Source organism: Melozone crissalis, unplaced genomic scaffold (assembly GCF_028551555.1).
Source record: "Melozone crissalis strain CALT ecotype California unplaced genomic scaffold, PUWL_Pcris_2 ptg000176l_1, whole genome shotgun sequence".
Taxonomy (NCBI): domain Eukaryota; kingdom Metazoa; phylum Chordata; class Aves; order Passeriformes; family Passerellidae; genus Melozone; species Melozone crissalis.
In genome coordinates, this window is record NW_026535943.1 from 492618 (window position 1) to 515610 (window position 22993).

General features: G+C 53.3%; 1 protein-coding gene across 1 annotated transcript; it reads right to left on the reverse strand.

The window, feature by feature from the left end:
- Positions 1–1081: 1081 nt before the first annotated feature.
- AHCYL2 (adenosylhomocysteinase like 2) lies at positions 1082–22599 on the reverse strand. The gene is made up of 13 exons (XM_054293666.1): positions 22502–22599; positions 18832–18926; positions 15249–15355; positions 13981–14097; positions 11672–11735; positions 9989–10077; positions 8366–8436; positions 7750–7844; positions 6339–6437; positions 5693–5761; positions 5536–5614; positions 4691–4811; positions 1082–3528 (listed from the first exon to the last, which is right to left on the reverse strand). The coding sequence occupies exons 1-13, from the start codon at positions 22596–22598 to the stop codon at positions 3522–3524; spliced, it is 1110 nt and encodes a 369-aa protein (XP_054149641.1). The 5' UTR covers position 22599; the 3' UTR covers positions 1082–3521.
- Positions 22600–22993: the final 394 nt, after the last annotated feature.

Consider the following 22993-nt stretch of genomic DNA (forward strand, 5'->3'; position numbering starts at 1 on the left):
GGGGGGCTGGGGATACAGGGGGATCCCTGGGGTGCTGGGAACAGGGAATGCTGGGGATACAGGGGGTGTCTCTGGGGTGCTGGAAACAGGGAATGCTGGGGATACAGGGGGTGTCTCTGGGGTGCTGGAAACAGGGAATGCTGAGGAGTTATGGGGTGTCCCTTAGGCAGTGGGAGCAGGGAATGCTGGGGAAGGAGAATTTTAGGGAGTCCCTGGGGTGCTGGGAGTACAGAACGCTGCCATGCGGGTTATGGGGTGTCCCTAGGAGTACAGAACGCTGCCATGCGGGTTATGGGGTGTCCCTAGGAGTACAGAGCGCTGCCATGGGGGTTATGGGGTGTCCCTAGGAGTACAGAGCGCTGCCATGGGGGTTATTGGGGGTCCCTGGAGCGCTGAACTGGGGCAGCAGGGCGGGAGCCGGCGGTGTCAGAGGGGCCCATGGGGTGGCCATGGAGGGGCCGGGGGCACCTGTGGGGCTGCAGCCGCCCCAGCCGAAGGTCCCCATCCCCGAGGCAGCCCCAGGAGCACCCGGCCCCTCGGGCCGTGCAAACCCCGCCGTCCCCATTCCGGCCCCAGGCAGCTCCCGGGGCCCCGGAGCGGGGTTTGTTTCCATTCCCACACCCGGTAAGGGGGGGTGGTTGTTTTTGGGGTGCCTGTGGGTCACGTTTGTGGCCGGGGATGTTCCGGGTGCCCGGCTCGGTGCCCCTCACGTCCCGCGTCCCTTCAGAGCCTCTGGGAGGCTGAAAACCCCCAGGGTCTGGGTCGGAATTCCCTCGGCTGCCCTGGCAGCGTGCGCGGCTCTGCCGGCAGGGCGGGAGCAGAGCAGATAACGGGATTGTTCCGGGGGAGATAACGGGGCCGGGATCGTTCCCGCAGCGCTTCCCAAGGACACGCCGGGGCCCAGAGCCCAAACAGCTCCGGCTGCCCAAGGACACGGCCCCGGAGCCGCTGCCCCAGCTGGAATTGCCTGGAAGCAGCAGCAGCTCAGGGCTCCCCATCCCGCCACCATCCCCGATCCCTCCTTGTCCCACCCCAAAACCCCACCTGACCCCGCCTGACCCCAAGGACGCTCGGGAGAGGCTGAGTTTTCCAATGTTTTATTTGTGTTTTGAGATTACAGAGTCTTTATTGCTGATCTAATACAATCACTCAGACATTAATATTTAAAACATCCTTCTGAAATGTTACGGTTGCGACGTTTTCGTTTCCTCACTGCTGATGACGAGTTTTGTCTTATTATTATCTCTAAAGTTCAGAACAGAATTAATTTCCTTTATGCGATTTTGCTGGTGTTATACCTAAAATCTCTTTTTTCCTAAGTCTTGAAAAATGTGTTACATTAAAAAAAAAAAAAAAGATGAAAGAAACCAAACCCCATTACACGTTTAATTTAGAGATGATCATAAGATATGATTCCAGGTTGATTAGGAAAAAAGCCAAGCGAGCCAAAAAGCTTTTACAGGAGAAGCAGAACATGGAGAAGAGCTTTAAAAATCGAGGTGGGAAAAGCCAGTTGGGATTTCAGTATTAATATATATATTTATTTTTTTTCCCTTCCTGTCTACCTGGAAGATAAAGGGGGGTTAAAACTGGGCACGAAGGGATCGGGGCTGTGCAGAGCAGGCACGGGCAGGACGCAGCTCTGGGGATCAGAGGGGTTGGGATGAAAGGGGCTTTTCCAAAAGGGGCTTTTCCAGGGGGAAGTGGCTGTGCTTGGGCTGGGAAGGGATTCCTGTTCTTCCCAAAGCTGCTCTGCCCCAGGGACCCCACGGCCACGTCTCACCTGGGCCAGGAGCAGCTCCCGCGCTCCCAGAAAACAGCAGGGGCTGACACAGACCAGGATCCAGCCCGGGGAGAAACACCTGGGTGGGATGTTTCAAATTGCTCAGGGGATTCTTCCCAAAAATCTCAGGATCTGGGTAAAATGAACGAGCAGAGATCATTTTGAGTCTGTGCTTAGCGATCAGTCTGCTGGAAGCTTCTCAAGGCCTGAAGGTCTCCTCAAGGCCTTCACAAAGCCCTGACGCCTTCCCAAGGTCTCTTCAAGGTTTCCTCAAGCTCTTCTCAAGGTTTTCCTTCCTGATTTTGAGAGATTTCAAAGAGAAACTTGGAATAAGCCGGCACATGGGAACGTTTGCTCTGGAGATGAGCGACTTGTGGCCAACCTGCCTCCAAATCTCCTGAGAGCCGTGGGAAGGACTTGAGGCCGTAATTCCTCCGTTTTCCCTTCCTTGTGCGTGAACGAGCTGCCACAAAAAGTTCTCCATGATGGCAAAGAAGCCCAGGAGGACAAAGCACGGATCTGCAGCTGATGAGAGACTCGGGAACCAACAGGGAGGACAGAGGCTCCTGTGCTCACGGGGCTGGGCAGTTCCATTTCGGAAGGATCACGTTCTCCACGTGAGGGACAGAAGTGACTCCGCTCAGACACTTGGGAAGTCACCTTGCTCAGGGTCACGCTGTCCTTCGCTCAGGTGGGACATCCTGGGATTAAACAGGGAACTCTGGCAAATTTACTCTCCATCAGCTCTGACACGCCGAGGTGACCGAAGGGTTTTAGTGGTGCTGAGCTCTCCCCTCGCGCAGAACCCGTGCGGGTCGCTCCGGCGGACGTCTCGTACATTCCAAAGGGGAATTCCGGATTCATACAAATACGACCAGAAAATAAAACTCCCAAGGTTTCCAATGAGGACTGAAATTCAGCTGGAGAGGGACCTGGGTCCTCCCAGCCGGGCGGCCGGCGAGCTCTGCCTGGCGCGGCAGGAGCCGCCGGCGCGGCAGCAGCATCGGTGGGCGAGGCCCTTCCAGCAGCGCTGGGAACACGACTTTGGTTGATCCAGAGAGGTTGGCACTCGGAACGACAGCAGCAGGAAAGCGCCGCGGGGCCGTGCCCGGGGGAGCGGCGCCGGCTCCTCCGCGCTCGGGGCTGCCCCCGGGCACAGCTCCGGGCGCTGCTAAGGCGAGGTTCCCCGGCTGGGCACGGCCCCGGGCACTCCGGGGCACACGGAGAGGCTTCTCCAGCCAGATTCCCGAGGCGGCTCCCGGCCTGGAGCCGAGGAGGATCCCGGTTCTGTTCTCAAAGAGCCAGAGATCCCCCGGCTGCCGGGCTGGAGAAGCGCTGGGGCGTGGAGGAAACCAAAAGCGACTCCCAGGCCGGGTCCCGCCGAGCGGGGGGTGAGCAGGGATAAGGGAACATTCCACAGCTCGATTCCAGCAGCTTCCTCCTCGCCTTCCCCGTCCTCCCAGCCCCGAAAAAGAACGAACCCAAACAGAAAAATGAAAAGAACGGAAAGAAAATCCAGCGTCTCCCAGTCCCGCGGCAGGACGAACACCAGTGGCAGAGGCCACGTGAACAGTATTCTAATTTAATAAATAAATAACCTAAAACACACTGTCGACTATGGCAGCAAGCCCGGCTCTAGCGTGGGAAGCTTGCGTGGTTTCATCCTGTACAGTAGTTGAGAAAGACTCGGGTGCTTGTGGCGGTTCCTCGCGATTCTCCGGGGCGCGGCGGCAGGAACTCAGTATCTGGGAAAAGGAGGAAAATGGGGTTTGGTGAGCGGGGAAGGGAGGAGAAGCTGCCCTGGCATCCCCACGGTGGATTCTGGGAGGGGGAGACGCCAAGGACAGAAATGGCTGAGGAAGGGACTCGGTCCTCGCTGCCTCCGAGGTGCCCACGGGAAGTTGGAGGGGTCGTGGCTCCTCCTCTGGGCAGGGAATTCCCTGAGACCCTCAATGGATCCCAACCTCTCCAGGACAAACCTCACTCCCCACAAGGCTGGGCCATGCCAGGCACAGAGAACTGAACCAGAGGGAATTCCTCCACAGCCACAGGGAAGCACCAGGATTTTGCAAGGAAAAAAGCTCAGGATTGGGAAAACCCAGTGATCCCCAAACTGGGAGTGTTCTGGTGCTCTCTGCCTGCCAAGAAAATCTCTTTTCCTGCAGGAAAAGGCTCTGGGCTTCACCCTCCCAAGCACTTTTGTGCAAAGCCATTTCATTTTCACAGTGGAAATCCATGGCAGTGCTGGCTAAAAATGTAGAAAGGGAAGCGATCCAGGGCTCCTACTGAAAATTATTATTATTTTGGGGATCTGCCCAGCCCGTGCTCAGGAAGGAGCCGTGGAGCTGAGCCCAGGGAGCAGCCCCGGGGCCGAGGCCGCTCCGCGCCACCTCATCCTCCGTCAAACTTTAAAAATAAACCTGCCACCGAGCCGGTGGCATCGCGCTGGCATCTGCCACGTCTGGGTGACAGCTGCTGCCACGCACAAAGGGCTCCTGTCCTGCCGAGAGCCGCTGTCAGGGCTCCAAGTGCACCTTCCTGCTGCCTGCACCGGGACTCAGCAGAGAGACCTCGGAATCATCTCAGGGAATGGGTGGGGTTAAAGCCCAGGTGTCCCCCACACCGGGGCACGAGCAGAGGGCTGGGAGGGGACAGGGAGGGGACAGGGAGGGGACAGAGGGCTGGGAGGACACTGGGAAGGGTCAGGGCTGGGAGGACACTTGGAGGAGCAGAGGGGTGGGAGGGCACCAGGATGGGACAGGGCTGGAGGGCACCAGGAAAGGTCAGGGCTGGGAGGGCACCGGGAGGGGACAGGGCTGGGAGGGCACACAGAGGGCACTGGGAAGGATCAGGGCAGGGAGGGGACAGAGCTGGAGGGCACCAGGAAGGGTCAGGGCTGGAGGGCACCTGTAGTAGTTGGGTTTGAAGGGTCCGTTCTTGTTGAGCCCCAGGTACTTGGCCTGCTCGTCCGTCAGCTCCGTCAGGTGCGCGTCGAACGTGGGCAGGTGCAGGCTGGCCACGTACTCGTCTGGGGAGGGCACAGGAGGCCGGGCCTCGTCACAGCAGGCAAGGGAGGCCACAGCGAGTGCCCCGGGCTGAGGCACAACCCACCCGGCACCTCTGCTTGGTGACACCCCAGCCCAAGATCAGGATAAGCCGGTCCTGCCTCAAAAACCCCAATTGCCACCAAAAAGCCCATTCTGCCCAAAGAGTGCCCAGGAGGGGGCTCTGCTGGGGGAGCTGCTGGCAGGGGTGAGGCCCCATCCCTGGCACAGACCCCACAGGACACCCCCTGAACAGGGAGGCACCCCCTGCTCTCCACAGGTGGGACAGGAGAGCAGCAAGAGCCCAGGCCTGGAGGGAAGGAGCTGCTGGAAACCCCTGAGCTGGGCCCAGTGCCACCTCCCAGCTGTGACAGTGCCCAGCCTGGCCCAGTGCCCCCTCCCAGCTGTGACAGTGCCCAGCCTGGCCCAGAGCCCCCTCCCAGCTGTGACAGTGCCCAGCCTGGCCCAGTGCCCCCTCCCAGCTGTGACAGTGCCCAGCCTGGCCCAGGGCCCCCTCCCAGCTGTGACAGTGCCCAGCCTGGCCCAGGGCCCCCTCCCAGCTGTGACAGTGCCCAGCCTGGCCCAGGGCCCCCTCCCAGCTGTGACAGTGCCCAGCCTGGCCCAGTGCCACCTCCCAGCTGTGACAGTGCCCAGCCTGGCCCTCCCAGCCCAACAGCCACGAGCAGAAGGCAGTGGGAGCATCGTTACCCATTTTTTTAGGCAGCAGGTACACGTCCTGCTTGTAGCGGCCCTCGGGAGCGTTGTAGAGCTCTATCAGAGCCAGGGCCTGCGGAGAGGACACCGGGGTCAGGGCTGCTGTCCCTCAGAGCACGGCCTGCCCCCAGCCCAGCCCAAGCCCCCTCACCTGGGTGGTGGCCGTGATGGACAGGACGAAGGTGGGCACGGTGGAGCAGCTCAGGTTCAGCAGGCGGCCCTGGAAGCAGAATCTGGCTGTTAACAGGGCACAAACCCAGGCTGTGACCCCACAGGAGGGACAGCAGCCACTGGAGCTGTGTCCCTGCTGCGCCACCTGCACCGAGTCCCGAGGTGGGGCTGCCCTCAGGAAGTGGGAGATACCCTGGAGAGGGGTGAATTAAAACAGGGGAGCTTTTCCTCATCCCAGGAACTCAGGGGCCCTTGTGGCTCTGCACAAGTCCCTGCCAGGAGGGCACAGCCGGGGGGCTCGGGCTGTGCTCCAGGGAACAGGGACAGGAGCAGAGGGAGCGGCCTCAGGCTGGGCCAGGGCAGGTTTGGATTGGATTTTAGGGGAAATTCCTTCATGGAAAGGGTGGGCAGGCACTGGCACAGCTGCCCAGGGCAGGGGTGGAGTCCCCTTCCCTGGAGGGATTTAAAGCCCTGTGGATGTGGCACTGGGGGCTTTGGCAGTGCTGGGAATGGTTGGCCCTGATGGACTCAGAGGTGTTTTCCAACCTAAAGCATTCTGTGATTCCAGGATTCCCTGGGCCAAACCCACCATGCACAGGGACCCAGAGCTGCAGGGGCTCCCTCACCTCTGCCAGCAGCACGATCCTCTTGCCATCGGGCCAGATGACGTGATCCACCTGGGACCTCACCCGCTCCCAGGTGAGCTCGGGCGTGCGCAGGCTGGCCTGGAACGTGGGGAATGTCACAGCAGCACCAGGCAGCCCCAGGACCTCAGACACGGGGTGGGAACAGCAGCAGCCCCTGCCAGTGCCCTGGGATTGTCCCCTTGGAGCCCAGCCCAGCCCCAGCCCAGGGACACCTCTGTGAGTCACAGCCCGAACTGTCTCTGTGAGCTCAGCACATCAGAGCTGCACCACGGCTGTCCAAGGGCTGCTGAGGGGGATTCACCATCACCCCAAACAGCGCCACTCAAAGCACCCAAACAGCACTGCCCCAAAGCACCATCACCTCAAAACACCATCACCCCAAACAGCGCCACTCAAAGCACCCAAACAGCACTGCCCCAAAGCACCATCACCTCAAAACACCACCACCCCAAACAGCGCCACTCAAAGCACCCAAACAGCACTGCCCCAAAGCACCATCACCTCAAAACACCATCACCCCAAACAGCGCCACTCAAAGCACAACCACCCCAAACAGCACTGCCCCAAAGCACCATCACCTCAAAACACCATCACCCCAAACAGCGCCACTCAAAGCACAACCACCCCAAACAGCACTGCCCCAAAGCACCATCACCTCAAAACACCGTCACCCCAAACAGCGCCACTCAAAGCACCCAAACAGCACTGCCCCAAAGCACCATCACCTCAAAACACCATCACCCCAAACAGTGCCACTCAAAGCACAACCACCCCAAACAGCACTGCCCCAAAGCACCATCACCCTAAAAGAACTCTGACCCTAAAAGAGTTGCCCCAAAGCACCACTGCCCCAAAGAACCATCACCCTAAAACACTGTAACCCCAAAGCACCATCACCTTAAAACACCATGATCCCAAAGCACCATCACCCAAAACACTGACAGCCCAAAATGCCATCACCCCAAACAGCGTCACTCAAAGCACAATCACCCCAAACACCATTGCCCCTAAGCACCATCACCTCAAAACACATTATCCTAAAGCACTGTCAGCCCAAAGTGGGCACTCTGACCCTAAAAGAACCATCATCCTAAACCACTGTAACCCCAAACACCATCACCCTGAAACAGGCACCCCAAACCATCATTATCCTAAAGTATCATTACCCCGAACACTGTCACCCCAAACCACCATCACCCCCAAACAGTCACTCAAAGCACCACCACCCCAAACACTGTAACCCCAAAACACCATCACCCCAAACACCACTGCCCAAAAGCACCACCATCCCAAACCACTGAAACCCCAAAGCACCACCACCCCAAAACACCATCACTGCAAACCCCATCACCCCCAAACTGTCCCCCCCAGCCCCGCAGGCCGTGCTCACCACATCGATCTCGGTGTTGGAGTGTCCCATGTTGCAGACAATGCAGCTGTTCTTCATCCTGTCCAGATGTTCCCTGGTCACCACGTTCTTGTTCCCTGCCAGCACCACAGTCCCAGATCAGTCCCTGTCCTGCTCCACCTTTGGGGCTTTCCCTCAGGCTGGGCTGGGCTGGGGCCATTTTGGGGTGGGCATCCCCAGGAACCCTTTTGGGGTGTCTATCTCCATGGGATCCCTTTTGGGGTGTCTATCTCCATGGGGCCCTTTTGGGGTGTGCACCTCCATGGGATCCCTTTTGGGGTGTCTATCTCCATGGGGCCCTTTTGGGGTGTCTATCTCCATGGGGCCCTTTTGGGGTGTGCACCTCCATGGGATCCCTTTTGGGGTCTCCATCCCCATGGGATCCCTTTTGGGGTGTCTATCTCCATGGGGCCCTTCTGGGGTGTCTATCTCCATGGGGCCCTTTTGGGGTGTCTATCTCCATGGGATCCCTTTTGGGGTGTCCATCCCCACGGGGCCCTTTTGGGGTGTGCACCTCCATGGGGCCCTTTTGGGGTCTCCATCCCCATGGGATCCCTTTTGGGGTCTGCACCCCCATTTCCCCCCGCTGGCCCCGTACCTGTGCAGGTGATGACGATGTCCACCTGCCTGATGACCTCATTGAGCTTCACCAGCCGGAACCCGTCCATGCTGGGAGGGAAAACGGGGACAAAGTGAGCCCAGATCTGATTTTAACCCCCTGATGAGCCACTGGGAGCTCCTGGGGCCATCCTGGAGGGTCTGGGACATTTGTGAGGTGAATGAGAAGGGATTTTGGGGCTTTCCCATGTCCTGTCAAGGCTTTCTCATCTGCAAACCTCAATTCTGGACCCTGATGGGTTTTTCAGAGCTGCTCCTCCTGCAGGGAACATCCAGTATCTGCTCAGAATCCAGCTTGGGATGGATTTAGAGCATCCCAAAAACCACCCCAAAGCTGTGGGTGCCCCTCCCCACCCCAAAATCCTGATTTAGGCACCTGCAGAGCCCTCAGGGTGCTGAGCCTGGCAGGCCTGCCCTGCCCTCCCCAGCAAGGTGAGCTCAGGGATAACAAGGGCAGGCTGGGCTTTTTTGGGATTTGTTGACAATCCTCCCCAGAGCTCCTTCCTGTGCCTCTCACAAGCTGCAAAATTGAAGTTACTAAAATAAAAACCATTTTTTTCTGCTGCATGTCCCCATTTCCTGAGCTTTTCCCATGCCAGCTCCTCCTGAGAGGGGCCCTGTGCTGCTGCAGGGCCAGGGAAAGGATGGCTGGGAATTCCCAGCTGAGGGTGGATGAAGGTCACAGGGCAGCCCAAAACTTCATCAGCTCTGCTAATTAGAGCTCGTTAGTCCCCTCAGCACAACCTGGGGAGGAGCAGGCTGAGGGTTATGGGGGCTCTGGGTGGTTTTGGGGTCCCACAGCTGGGGATGCAAAGGAGGATCCAAACCCAGCTGTGTCTGCTGAGGGGCTGGGGGGGTCACAGCACCCCAAACACCCCCAGGGTGAGGGGTGGGCACAGCCCTGGGACAGCCAGGGAGCAGCTCATTGCCAAAATCCCTGCAAGCCACACCCCAAGCTCCTGCCTGCTGTGGGGTGGGAGAAACTGGGAGATGCTTTAGGGCAGAGAGCCCTTTCCTGGGATGGGATAAACTGGGAGAGGTTTTAGGGCAGATGGGATAAACTGGGAGATGTTTTAGGGCAGGGCCTGTTTCATGGGATGGGATAAACCAGGAGAAGCTTTAGGGCAGGGCCCTTTCATGGGATGGGATAAACTGGAAGTGCTTTAGGGCAGATGGGATAAGCCAGGAGATGTTTCAGGGCAGGGTCCTTTCCTGGGCTGGGATAAACTGGGGGATGTTTTAGGGCAGTGTCCTTTCTCTGGGATGGGACAGAGTGGGAGATGATTTAGGGCAGGGCTCTTTTCTGAGATGAGATAAACTGGGAAGTGCTTTAGGGCAGATGGGATAAACCAGGAGATGTTTTAGGGCAAGGTTCGTTCATGGGATGGGATGAACCAGGAGAAGCTTTAGGGCAATTCTGGGGTGGGATGAACCAGGAGAAACTTTAGGGCATTTCTGGGATGAGATAAACCAGGAGGTGTTTTAGGGCATTTTTGGGACAGGATAAACCAGAAGAAGCTCTAGGGCAGGTCCCAGGGCAGGGCTGGGGCTGCAGGAATCCCTTGGGATGGGGTTTCCAGGGCAGGGAGGGTTCCAGCCCTACCAGGCCTGCAGGGCGCAGATGGGGTCGATCTCGGTGACGTAGACGATGGAGCCCATGGCCTTGAGGGCAGCACAGCAGCCCTTCCCCACCTGCAACAACAGGGACAGGCTCAGGGAAACCCCATTGCTGGGCACAAACCCCATTATTGGGGCACACACCCCACAGCTGGGGCACAGACCCCACAGCTGGGGCACAGACCCCATTATTGGGGCACAAACCCCATTATTGGGGCACAAACCCCTGGAGCTGGGGCACAAACCCCATTATTGGGGCACAAACCCCACAGCTGGGGCACAAACCCCATTATTGGGGCACAAACCCCATTGCTAGGGCACAAACCCCATTCCTGGGGCACAAACCACATTATTGGGGCACAAACCCCATTGCTGGGGCACAAACCCCATTGCTGGGGCACAAACCCCATTATTGGGGCACAAACCCCACAGCTGGGGCACAAACCCCATTATTGGGGCACAAACCCCATTGCTGGGGCACAAACCCCATTCCTGGGGCACAAACCCCATTGCTGGGGCACAAACCCCACAGCTGGGGCACAAACCCCATTGCTGGGGCACAAACCCCATTGCTGGGGCACAAACCCCACAGCTGGGGCACAGACCCCATTATTGGGGCACAAACCCCATTCCTGGGACACAAACCCCATTATTGGGGCACAAAGCCCATTATTGGGGCACACCCCCCACAGCTGGGGCACAAACCCCATTCCTGGGGCACAAACCCCATTGCTGGGCACAAACCCCATTCCTGGGGCACAAACCCCTGGAGCTGGAGCCATCTGAGAGCCAGGCCTGCCTTAGGGAACACAGGCACTACAAACCCCACTGGTTCTGGTCCCAGGGATTATTTTCCCCCAAAAGTGATCCCAGGGGAAGTTCCAGAACCTTCTGCAGCCTTTGCTCCACTCAGGAAGCTTTAGGGGTAATTAACCTCCGAGGGTTAACGAGCTTTAACTTTGGCCAGCACAGGCAGTGCAGGGAATCCAGGTTAAAATGTTCCCAAAAATGGGATTACAGCAGGAAAACCTGACCCATTCCAGCTGCTTGGACATTAAAAAATTTCCAGTGGAGCACCCACTGCAACTGGTGTGAACTGGTCTGAGAAAAACTGGGAAAAGAGGAATATTCCCATGGGGAGAGGGTGGGTGAAGGGATAAAACAAGATTAATTCTCTCCTGATCACTGGAATGCCCAGAACATCTGCAGAACCTCTGATTTTAGTAAAATCAGATTAAATATAATATTAAAATTATAGAAATACATCTTGTATCAATATGTGGGCATGCCAATATCCAGATATTAAATATATGCAGAAAATTTAATGTATTTTTTAAAATACATTAACATCTGCAGAACCTCTGATTTTAGTAAAATCAGATTAAATATAATATTAAAATTATAGAAATACATCTTGTATCAATATGTGGGCATGCCAATATCCAGATATTAAATATATGCAGAATATTTAATGTATTTTTTTAAAGCTTTGGCATCTCTTTAATAATAAAGAAATGAAGAAAACTTTCAGTTTTTGGCAAACCCCTGAGGTTTGGGGGGTCCTGCAGGTGCAGAGCAAAGACCTGAGGGTGGAGGAAGCTGTGCTGAGGATTTACACCTGGAATTCCAGGTGGGAAAAGGGGGAAATTGGGAAAAGGGAGCCCCTTACCTCCCCATAGCCACACACCACCACCTGCTTCCCTCCAAACATCATGTCTGTTGTCCTCTTCAGGCTGAGGAAAAAAGGAAAAAAACCCAATTAAAGGTCAGAATTCCAGCCCAGCACTGGGAGCTGCTCCAAGGATGGAGCCACAGCTGGATCCTGCATCCCTGATATTCCAGGGGAAGAGAAAACCCCAAAAGCACCTAAAAATTCCCTTTTCCTTTTGGAAGGGTGGGGGTTCTTTTGTTCTTCCAACAAAGAGGATGGAATTTGGGTTTGGAGCCCTTTTCTGTTGATTTTTATTCATTAACCCTTTGTTTTGGCACTTCTAAAATACTGAAAATCCTCTCCAAAAATCCTTTAATCTGAATTTTTCTTGCCAACCCCCAAGGAAGAGCCCCAGGAGCAGCAGGGGAGTGGCATCTCCTTGCCAGAATCCCAGAGATTCCCCAAATGCAGCTCCCCCTTCCTCTGGTTTCCTCTGCTCCCTCCCTGAGCGTGTCCTACATTCCAGGCTATTTTTAGCTCTGGAGTAAATAGGTTAGCAGTGCAGGGAAGGTGAAATTCCCTCCCTTTTCCAGGGAATTCAGCTGAAACCCACAGCAGCTCTGGGGCACCTCTGCTCTCCTCTGCCCTGGCCCCGTCTGAAATTCCTGCACCAGCTGAGCCCAAATCCCAATTTACCCCCGAGGTGTTTGCATGGAATCCCAGGACTTTTTGGGTTGGGAAGGACCTTAAATGCCATCCCATCCCATCCCATCCCATCCCATCCCACCCCATTATCCCATCCCATCCCATCCCATCCCATGGATCCCATCCCATCCCATCCCATCCCATCCCATCCCATGAATCCCATCCCATGAATCCCATCCCATGAATCCCATCCCATCCCATCCCATCCCATCCCATGGATCCCATCCCATCCCATCCCATCCCATCCCACCCCATCCCATCCCATGGATCCCATCCCATTCCATCCCATCCCACCCCATCCCATGAATCCCATCCCATCCCATCCCATCCCATCCCATCCCATGGATCCCATCCCATCCCATCCCATCCCATCCCATCCCATCCCATGGATCCCATCCCATTCCATCCCATCCCACCCCATCCCACCCCATCCCATCCCATCCCATCCCACCCCATCCCATGAATCCCATCCCATCCCATCCCATCCCATCCCATCCCATGGATCCCATCCCATCCCATCCCATCCCATCCCATCCCATGGATCCCATCCCATCCCACCCCGTCCCATCCCATCCCATCCCATCCCATCCCTCCCATCCCATCCCAGGGACATCTCCCACTGCCCCAGGCTGCTCCTGTTCCTGCCACAGCCGCTCTGGGAATTCTGTTCCCATATTTCATCCCCTCATTATTCCCACTCCCTGTTCCTTGCACATCCCAAATCCATGGATTGCTTGTGGATTGTGCCACAAACGATGTCACAACAAGGACAAAACCCGTCCCAGCCTCCCTTGGCCGTGATGGGATTTGGGGCTGGAGGGACACAGACACCCAATTCCATGAAAAGAAAGGGAATAAAGAGCTGGAGAGAGCAAAGGGATAAAGAGGGGAAGGAGAAAGGGCAGGAATGCTGAGTCACACAAGGGACACGGATTTTATCCCAAGGGGAGAGGGACAGGACAGGAATCCTGACGTGCACCAGAGCCAGGGAAGGATTTTATTCTCCTCTGACACACAGATTGAGCTGAGATGATCCAAATGGCAGCAGAGCAGGGCCCTGTGGGAATTCCTCCCTGTTCCCTGTAGGAATTCCTTCCAGCTCTCCACGGGAATTCCTCCCTGTTCTCTGTGGGAATTCCCCCCCATTCCTTGTGGGAATTCTTTCCCATTCCCCATGTGAATTCCTCCCTGGTCCCCGTAGGAACTCCTCCCCATTTCCTGTGGGGATTCCTTCCCATTCCCCGTGGGGACTCCTCCCTGTTCATTGTGGGAATTCCTCCCCAATCCCCTGTGGAGACTCCTCCCTGTTTCCTGGAGGAATTCCTTCCCATTCCTTGTGGTAATTTCTCCCCATTCCTTGTGGGAATCCCTCCCCATTCCCTGTGGTAATTCTTCCCTGTTCCCTGTGGGAATTCCTCCCCGTTCTCCCATTCCCTCATGGGAATTCCTCCTTAGTCCCTGTAGGAATTCCTCTCTGTTCCTTGTGGGAATCCCTCCCCATTCCCTGTAGGAATTCCTTCCCATTCCCCACAGGAATTCCTCCCTGTTCCCTGTGGGAATCCCTCCCCGTCCTCCCCGTCCCCTGCTGGGAATCCCTCCCCATCCCCTGGGATCCCTCTCACCCATCCAGGATGGATTCCCTGCAGCAGTAGAGGTTGTCAAACTTCTGCTTGGTGACGGAGTCGTTGACGTTCATGGCTGGCACGCAGAGCTTCCCTGCCTTGGAGAGCTGGTACAGCCTGGCATGGGCATGGAGCAGGGGTTATCCAGGGAATTCAGCCCTGCTCTCAGGGCTTTGGCATGGGAAGGGCCCTAAAGATCAGCCTGGCCATGGCAGGGGCACTGGACACCATCCCAGTGCCCAGCCTGGCCTTGGGCACTGCAGGGATCAGGGGCAGCCCCAGCTGCTCTGGCAATGCCAGCCCAGGCAGGAATTGCTCATTGCCAAGATGCCACCCATGGCTGCCCTCTGGCAGTGGGAGCCATTCCCTGGGTGCTGTCCCTGCAGGCCTTGTCCCCAGTCCCTCTGCAGCTCTGCTGGAGCCCCTGCAGGCCCTGCCATGTGCTGGGAGCTCTCCCTGGAGCCCTCCCTGCTCCAGCATCCCCCTGCTCTCAGCTCTGGGCACAGACCCAACTCCCCACAGCAGGAAAATCACTAAAAATGAATTCAAACACCTCACTGTGGCTCTTTCAAGAGAGTCTGAAAATCCTGCTCCTGCTCCAGCCCTTGGGAAGGAGAACCTGCCTTTGGATATCTCTTCTTCCCACACTGGGATTTCAGATCCTAAAAATATCACCAGTGCTGCTCCTGACCCCGCTGGTGCAGAGCTGGAGCCATTTCCCTGTTTCACACATTTCATTTCCCTGCTCCAGGAGCTGCCTGAGCCTCTGGCCAAGCTCTGATCAGCTCAGAGCTGCAGCCAAGCCTTTCCCCTGCAAGGACTCAGCCAACAGCGCTGCTCTCCTCAGTTCCCTGGCACCTGGGATGGGATGAATTCCATGGAAAAGCTCCTGTGGCACCTCCCAGCCCCCAGAGCTGCTCCCACCCCAGCTCTGCTCCTGCCAGGGACTCAGGGATTTCACTCACTCATCCCTCAGGTTCTCCCTTCCCCAGAAACAGCTCAGTTCCTCTTCCCAAACCTCACTTCTTCCCAGGGATTTAGGGCAGGGCTGTGCTCCTCATCCCTCCTGTTCACCTCCACACCAGGTGGGAGCCTCTCCTCCCTCCCACCCCAGGAGGGGCTCCTGCTCCTCCTCGTGGCAGCTCAGAGCAGAAACTGCTTTAATCCTGCTCAGATTGAAGCGGTTTCCATGCCAAGCCAGGCCTGGGAAAGCAGAGCCCAGCTGCTCAGGGCTGAGCTCAGCTGTGGGGCTGAGTCCTGTCCCAAACCTGTGCACCCCGGTGACGCTCTCCTCCACGATGCCCTTGATCTTCTTGAACATGTTGGGGTATTTCTTGTAGATCCAGTGGGTGAGATCTCCCCCATCATCCAGGATCTGCAATGGAAACAGCCACAGAGTCACTGGGGCCGGCAGGGAGCCACTGCTGGAATAAACACACTGGGGCTGAGTGAGGAGAGAGAGGAAAACTCTGGAAAACTGCCCTGGGAAGGGCAGGCAGGAAAACAACTCAGCCCCAGGAATCTCAGAATTCCAGGGAAAAGAGAGGTCCAAGAGCTTGGCCAGTCTTATGTGTGTGTGGGAACACCTGGAATGGCACCCAGGGGTGGTGCTGGGCCCAGAGGGGGCCCCTGGAGAAGAAAAGGTCCAAAAAAAGGAAAAAACCCAAATGTGGAATTTGCCACATCCTCCAGCCCCCAGGAGGCCCCGCGGCCTGGGCAAGGTGGGAAGGGTGAGAACCCTGCTGGATTCCAGGGAAAGCAGGAGCAGAGCTCACCCAGGGCACGGGGAGCGTCCAGGGGCTGCACAGGGGGACAGCAACACGGCCACCATCAGCCTCAGGGTCACCATCATCATCATCATCATCATCCTTGCACATTCCTCACACTGATGTCAAAGACTTTTCACAGCATCATCACCATCGTCATCATCATCATCATCATCATCTCACTCTGCACATTCCCTACACCAAAGACTTCTCACTGCATCCTTCTCCTCTTCCTCCTTCTCTTTCCATATTCCATATACTGAGATCAAAGACTCCTCACTTCATCACCATCATCATCATCCTCATCCTTGCATATTCCACACACTGATGTCAAAGACTTTCACTGCGTCATCATCATCATTATCATCATCATCATCATCATCATCATCATCCTCATCCCACTCTTTGCACATTCCCTATACCAACGTCAAAGATTTCTCACTGCATCCTCCTCTTCCTCCTCCTTCTCCTCCTCTTTCCATATTCCTTACACTGAGGTCAAAGACTTCTCACTTCATCATCACCATCATCATCATCTTCATCCTCTTCTTTGCATGTTCCCTACTCCAATGCAAGGAATTCCAATGGCATCATCATCCTCCTCCTCATCATCATCCTTCTATATTCCATACACTGATGTCAAAGACTTTTCACTGCATCATTGTCCTCCTCATCTTCCTTCTCTTCCTCCAAGATTTCTCACTTCATCATCATCATCATCATCATCACCATCATCATCATCATCATCATCAATCATCATCAATGATCATTCCCTGGCTAGAGGCTGCTCAATCCCTTCCCAAGGGATGCTGGGGAGGGTTCTGGGATTCCCTGCTCTCCCAGCTCTGTCCTGATGCCAGCAAAGGGCCCTGCCCTGAGGCATCTCCCAGATTTTCCCCATCCCAGAGCAGCAGGAGTGGAAGGACATGGCCTGCAGGGATTTGGGGAATTCTGGGTGTCCCAGAACCCCAGCCCTGGGTGGAAGTGTCCCCGTCCCCGTCTGTTTGCTGCAGTTGGAGCTCGGTGGGGACCCTCCGGAGCCTTCCCAGGGAAAAGGAGCTGTCCCTCTCCTGGCACAGGGGTGACACTGCCCAGCTCTGCTGTGGCTTTGTGGGGCCACCACGCTGCCACCCAGGGACACAGAGCTCCTTGGGAACAGTGTTGTGTTCCCACCTTTTCCGGAATTGCCAGAATTTCTGGAATTTCTGCTGCAGTGAGCGCCGGGGAGCAGCTGCTCCTGCAGAGCTGCTGGGAGCACAGGGTGTCCCCAGGAGTGTCCCCAGGGAATCCATCCCCAGCTCTGTGTCCCATCCACGGGCTGGAAGGGTTAAGTGGAACTGGGAGCTCTCCTGGGAGGAATTTGGAATTCAGAATCTGGAATTTCCTGGCTCCCAGGACTCTTCATTTCTTGAATCCCTGTTTAATGTTTAATGTTTAATCCTCTTCCAAGAGAGAATCCAGCCCTTGCCAGGTTCCCCTTCCCAGGGGAGCAGGGCATGGAAACCCCACAGAGAGATCCCTGGAGAGGCTGGGATTGCTGGGAGGTCACCTTGGTGTGGCACCCCAACCTCCAGCAGCCCATCCCACATTCCTGCAGTATTCCCAGCTTTTTGCAGGTTTGGCCTCATTTCTTTTCTTCCAAGCAGGTTTGGGGTTTTTTTATTTTTTGGGGGGGGGAAACCACTTTATTTGAGAAAGAAGTATTTTTTCCTAGAGAAAAGCAGCCTTGGCAGCCCTGGAGCTTCTCTCCCAACTCCCTTCCTCAGCCCTTCCATCCAATGTTTTCTCCAGCAGAAAATCCCTGGAGAGGCTCTTCCATGAAGGAAACCCTGCAGATTCCGTATTTTCCAGCAAAAATCCCTTTTCTGAACCATTCCTGTCCAGAGGGAGCCTTCCCCTGAAGGTCAGAATTCCCAGAGCCTCCCGTGAAGGATTCCCAGAATGGAATGGCCACGAACCGGCCCCATGTCCAAGGACCAGGGAGCAATGATGGGGAAACTGAGGGTGGCACAGAATTCCCAGAGCAGCTGGGGCTGCCCCTGCATCCCTGGAATGTGAGGGCCAGGCTGGATGGGGCTGGAGCAGCCTGGGATGGTGGGAGGTGTCCCTGTGGAACCCAAACCATTCCATAATTCCATGACTTCAGGATCCTTCTCACACCCTGCTCCTCACCCAGCGTCCTATTTCTTATCTCTAAACCCATTTATAATCATTTCTTATCTCTAAAACCACAGGTCTCCAAAATCCAGCAAAATCTCTGGGAACAGCTCCAAGATCCTGGTGCTCCCTCCATCATTTCCATGCTCCAGGAGCAGGTCTGAAATCAGTCCCAGAATGAAGAGATCCTGGGAAAGCAAAATCTGCATTTTCTGGGACGCTGACTTGCTCCAAAAGTGACATTTTGGATGGGAAATGATTCCTCAAAGAGCAGAACAAAGCTGCTCTCGGGTCTAGACTCAGTCTGATACCTCAGGGGTGGATTTCTTTGACATTCCTGCTTCTTTTTAAAGGTGACAGCGACTGGAAGGGACAAAAATCCCACCTCAAACGAGCCAATATTGGCAAAAACCCAACCCAGATCCACGTTTCCACCTTTGATCACTTCCCATATTTAGATCAGGAGCTCCAGGGCTCAAAATCCTTGGGGAAATGTGATGAAAACAGCACATCTGACAGCTGAAAATTATTCTGCTCACCCAGTTCCAGGTTCTCTGTTTTCCCTGGAAACAAGGGCAGGATAAAAAGGGAGCACCTGAGGTTTGTGTGGTTTAAAGTGTGGAAATCATGGAAAAATCTGGGCTTTGTTCCTACAAATCACCTCAGCCAAAGGTGAGAATTTAAGGGTGAAAAGGATGAAAAACTCTTTTCAACAATACTGATTTGGAGCCATTTTTAGCAGCTTAAACTGCAGCAAGATGCTCTGAAATCAAACCAAACACCCCAAAAAACTGCATTAACACAGCTTATTTTGGAAGCACTGAAACCAAACCTCATTGGTGAGGTCCAGGAGGTTTTAGCTGCCCTTCCCTTCCCTCCCCAGGTGGGATTTTCCAGGTGGGAGTGTCCCAGGTGTTTCCCAACTCACCATGTTGGGCTGCCAGCCCTCAACATTGACGCAGCGGTCGATGCACCACCAGAAATCGTCCTCGGATTCGCCCTTCCAGGCAAACACTGGGAACCCTGGCAGGGAGGAGAGGGGGTTAAGGCAAGAAAATCCCGTGGGAATCAGCTCCTGGACACTGATTTATTAATTCATGTGTTAATTTCATGGATTCAATTATTACTCAGCTCCAGCCAGCAAGACCCAATGTGGGTTTGGCTTCTTCTGGGTGTCCCAGAGCTTGGGGTCAAACCTGTGGCTTCAGCCAGGTGAATTCCCTGACTTTATCCAGTAAAATCCTTGGGCTTGCTCAGGTAAAACCCCTGGAATTATCCAGGTAAAATCCCTGGATTTATCTAGGTAAAATCCCTGACTTTATCCAGGTAAAATCCTTGGGTTTACTCAGGTAAAACCCCTGGAATTATCCAGGTAAAATCCCTGGATTTATCCAGGTAAAATCCTTGGCCTCACTCAGGTAAAATCCTGGGTCTTATCCACATAAATTCTTTGGTCTTATCCAGGTAAAATCCTTGGCCTCATCCAGGTATAATCCTTGGTTTGGCCCAGGTAAAATCTTTGGTCTCATCCAGGTAAAACCCCTGGACTTATCCAGGTAAAACCCAGGATTTACCCAGGTAAAATCCTTGATATGACCCAGGTGAAACCACTGAATTTATCCAGGTAAAACTCCTGGAATTATCCAGGTAAACCCCTTGGATTTACCCAGGTAAATCTCCTGACTTTGCCAAGTTAAATCCCTGACTGTATCCAGGTAAAATCCCTGGCCTCACCCAGGTAAAATCCCTGAATTTATCTGGGTAAAACCCCTGGTCTTATCCAGGTGAAACTCTTGGTCTTTTCCATGTAAAATCCCTGGGTTTGTCCAGGTAAAATCCCTGTCATTACCCAGGTAAAATTCCTGCATTTATCCAGGTAAAACCTGAGTAAAACCCCGGGCCTTATCCAGGTAAAATCCCTGGCCTTATCCAGGTAAAATGCCTGGTTTTATCCAGGTGAAATCCTTGGCCTTTCCCAGGTAAAATCCTTGGCATTGCCCAGGTAAAACCCTTGGATTTACCCAGGTAAAACTCCATGTCTTATCCAGGTGAAACTCTTGGTCTTTTCCATGTAAAATCCCTGGTTTTGCCCATGTAAAATTCCTGTCATTACCCAGGTAAAATCCCTGGCCGTATCCAGGTTAAAACCTGTGGTAAAATCCTGGTTTTAGGGAAAACCCCTGGATTTAGCCAGGTAAACCCCTGGATACACCCAGGATTTCCCAGGTAACCCCCACATGCTCAGTTTCTGCTCTGTAAATCACATTCCCCCCAAATTCTCTCTTTCACACGAGTTATGCCCCAAATTATAGAATTTAAACTCAATTTAGTTTCATTTCTCTGAGCAAAACAACTTCCAGCTTCAGCTCATAAATGACATTTTTACCAAGGATTTTACCTGGGCAAGACCAAAGATTTTACCTGGGTAAGGCAAGGGGTTTTTCCTGGATAACTCTAGAAAAAAACCCAAAACATTCCAAGAGTTCCAGAGCTTTAGAAAGGGGTGATTTTGTGCTGTAGGTTTATTCTAAATTGAACAGAATGCAAGGAAAAAACCTCAAAGGGGTGATAAATGAGCTAAAAATGATGGGGCAGCAAAAATTCCCTAGAAAATCCAGGAGGAATTTCTTATAAAATTCAGGAGGAATTCCCTATAAAATATAGGAGGAATTGCCTATAAAATGCAGCAGGAATTCCTTATTGAATGCGGGAGGGATTCCCTATGAAATCCAGGAGGAATTCCCTATAAAAACCAGTAGAAATTCCGTATAAATCCCAGTAGAAATCCCCTATAAATCCCAGGAGCAATTCCTTATAAATCCCAGGAGGAATTCCCTATAAAGTCCAGAAAAAATTCCCTATAAAACCTAGTAGAAATTCCCTATAAAGTCCAGGAGGAACTACCTATAAATGCAGTAGGAATTCCCTATAAATCCCAGTAGAAATTCCCTATAAAGTCCAGGAGGAACTCCCTATAAATGCAGTAGGAATTCCCTATAAAACCCAGGAGGCATTCCCTGTAAATCCCAGGAGGAATTCCCTGTAAAACTCAGTAGAAACCCCCTATAAAACCCAGGAGGAATTCCCTATAAATGCAGTAGTAATTATCTATGAATCCCAGCAGGAATTCCCTATAAAACCCAGGAGGAATTCCCTATAAATGCAAGAGGAATTCCCTATAAAACCCAGGAGGAATTCCCTATAAATGCATGAGGAATTCCCTATCAAACCCAGGAGTAATTCCCTATCAAACCCAGGAGTAATTCTCTATAAATCCCAGTAGAAATTCCCTATAAATCGCAGTAGAAATTCCCTGTAAATCCCAGCAGGAATTCCCCATAAAACCCAGTAGAAATTCCCTATAAATGCAGGAGGAATTCCCGGTAAATCCCAGGAGGAATTCCCTATAAATCCCAGTAGAAATTCCTATAAACCCCAGCAGGAATTCCGTATAAAACCTAGTAGAAATTCCCTATAAATGCAGGAGAAATTCCCTATAAATCCCAGTAGAAATTCCCTCTAAATCCCTGGAGGAATTCCCTATAAATCCCAGGAGGAATTCCCTATAAAGTCCAGAAGAAATTCCCTATAGAACCCAGTAGAAATTCCCTATAAATGCAGGAGGAATTCCCTATAAATGCATGAGGTATTCCCTATAAATCCCAGGAGGAATTCCCTATAAATCCCAGTAGAAATTCCCTATAAATCCCAGCAGAAATTCCCTATAAATCCCAGCAGGAATTCCTTATAAAATCGAGGAAGAATTCCCTATAAAACCCAGGAGGAATTCCCTATAAATCCCAGTAGAAATTCCCTATAAAACCCGGGAGGAATTCCCTATAAATGCAGGGGAAATTCCCTATAAAATCCATGAGGAATTCCCTATAAAACCCAGTAGAAATTCCCTATAAATCTAGAAGAAATTCCCTATAAAGTCCAGGAGTAATTCCCTGTAAATCCCAGCAGGAATTCCCTATAAATCCCAGCAGAAATTCCCTATAAATCCCAACAGGAATTCCCTATAAAACCTAGTAGAAATTCCCTATAAATTCCAGTAGAAATTCCCCATAAAACTCAGGAGAAATTCCCCATAAATCCCAGTAGAAATTCCCTATAAATCCCAGTAGAAATTCCCTATAAAACCCAGGAGGAATTCTCTATAAATCCCGGCAGGAATTCCCTATAAATCCCAGCGGGAATTCCCTGTAAATCCCAGTAGAAATTCCCTATAAATGCAGGAGCAATTCCCTATAAATCCCAGCAGGAATTCCCTGTAAATCCCAGTAGAAATTCCCTATAAATGCAGGAGCAATTCCCTATAAATCCCAGCAGGAATTCCCTGTAAATCCCAGTAGAAATTCCCTATAAGTGCAGGAGGAATTCCCTATAAATCCCAGCAGGAATTCCCTGTAAATCCCAGTAGAAATTCCCTATAAATGCAGGAGCAATTCTCTATAAATCCCAGCGGGAATTCCCTATAAATCCCAGCAGAAATTCCCTATAAATGCAGGAGCAATTCCCTATAAATGCCAGCAGGAATTCCCTGTAAATCCCAGTAGAAATTCCCTATAAGTGCAGGAGGAATTCCCGGTCCGTACCGCTCTCGGCCAGCGCCGCCGCCACCTCGTTGAGGGTGGAGTAGATGTTGCAGGCGGCCCAGCGGCACTGAGCGCCCAGCGCTCCCAGCGTCTCCATCAGCACCTGCACAAACACACGGAAATCAGCAAAACTGGGGGTTATCTGCAAAAACACCATGGAAATCCGCAAAATCGGGGGTTATCTGCAAAAATACCACGGAAATCAGCAACAATTGGGGGTTATCTGCAAAAACACCGTGGAAATCAGCAACATTGGGAGTTATTTACACAAACACCATGGAAATCTGTAACATCAGGGGGTTATCTGCAAAAACACCACGGAAATCAACAAAAACTGGGGTTTATCTGCAAAAACACCATGGAAATCAGCACAATTGGGGTTTATCTGCAAAAACACCATGGAAATCAGCAACATCGGGGGTTATTTACACAAACACCAGGGAAATCAGCAACATCGGGGATTATCTGCAAAAACACCACGGAAATCAGCAA

What these genes read in the sequence shown, in the direction of transcription:
- AHCYL2 (XM_054293666.1), bottom strand. Translation starts at nt 22,598, where the DNA reads ATGGAGACGCTGGGAGCGCTGGGCGCTCAGTGCCGCTGGGCCGCCTGC. An exon ending in GGCGGCGCTGGCCGAGAGCG is followed by an intron (nt 18,927 to 22,501) that starts GTACGGACCGGG and finishes CCTCCCTGCCAG; the next exon opens with GGTTCCCAGTGTTTGCCTGG. An exon ending in CATCGTCATCACCTGCACAG is followed by an intron (nt 7,845 to 8,365) that starts GTACGGGGCCAG and finishes TGGTGCTGGCAG; the next exon opens with GGAACAAGAACGTGGTGACC.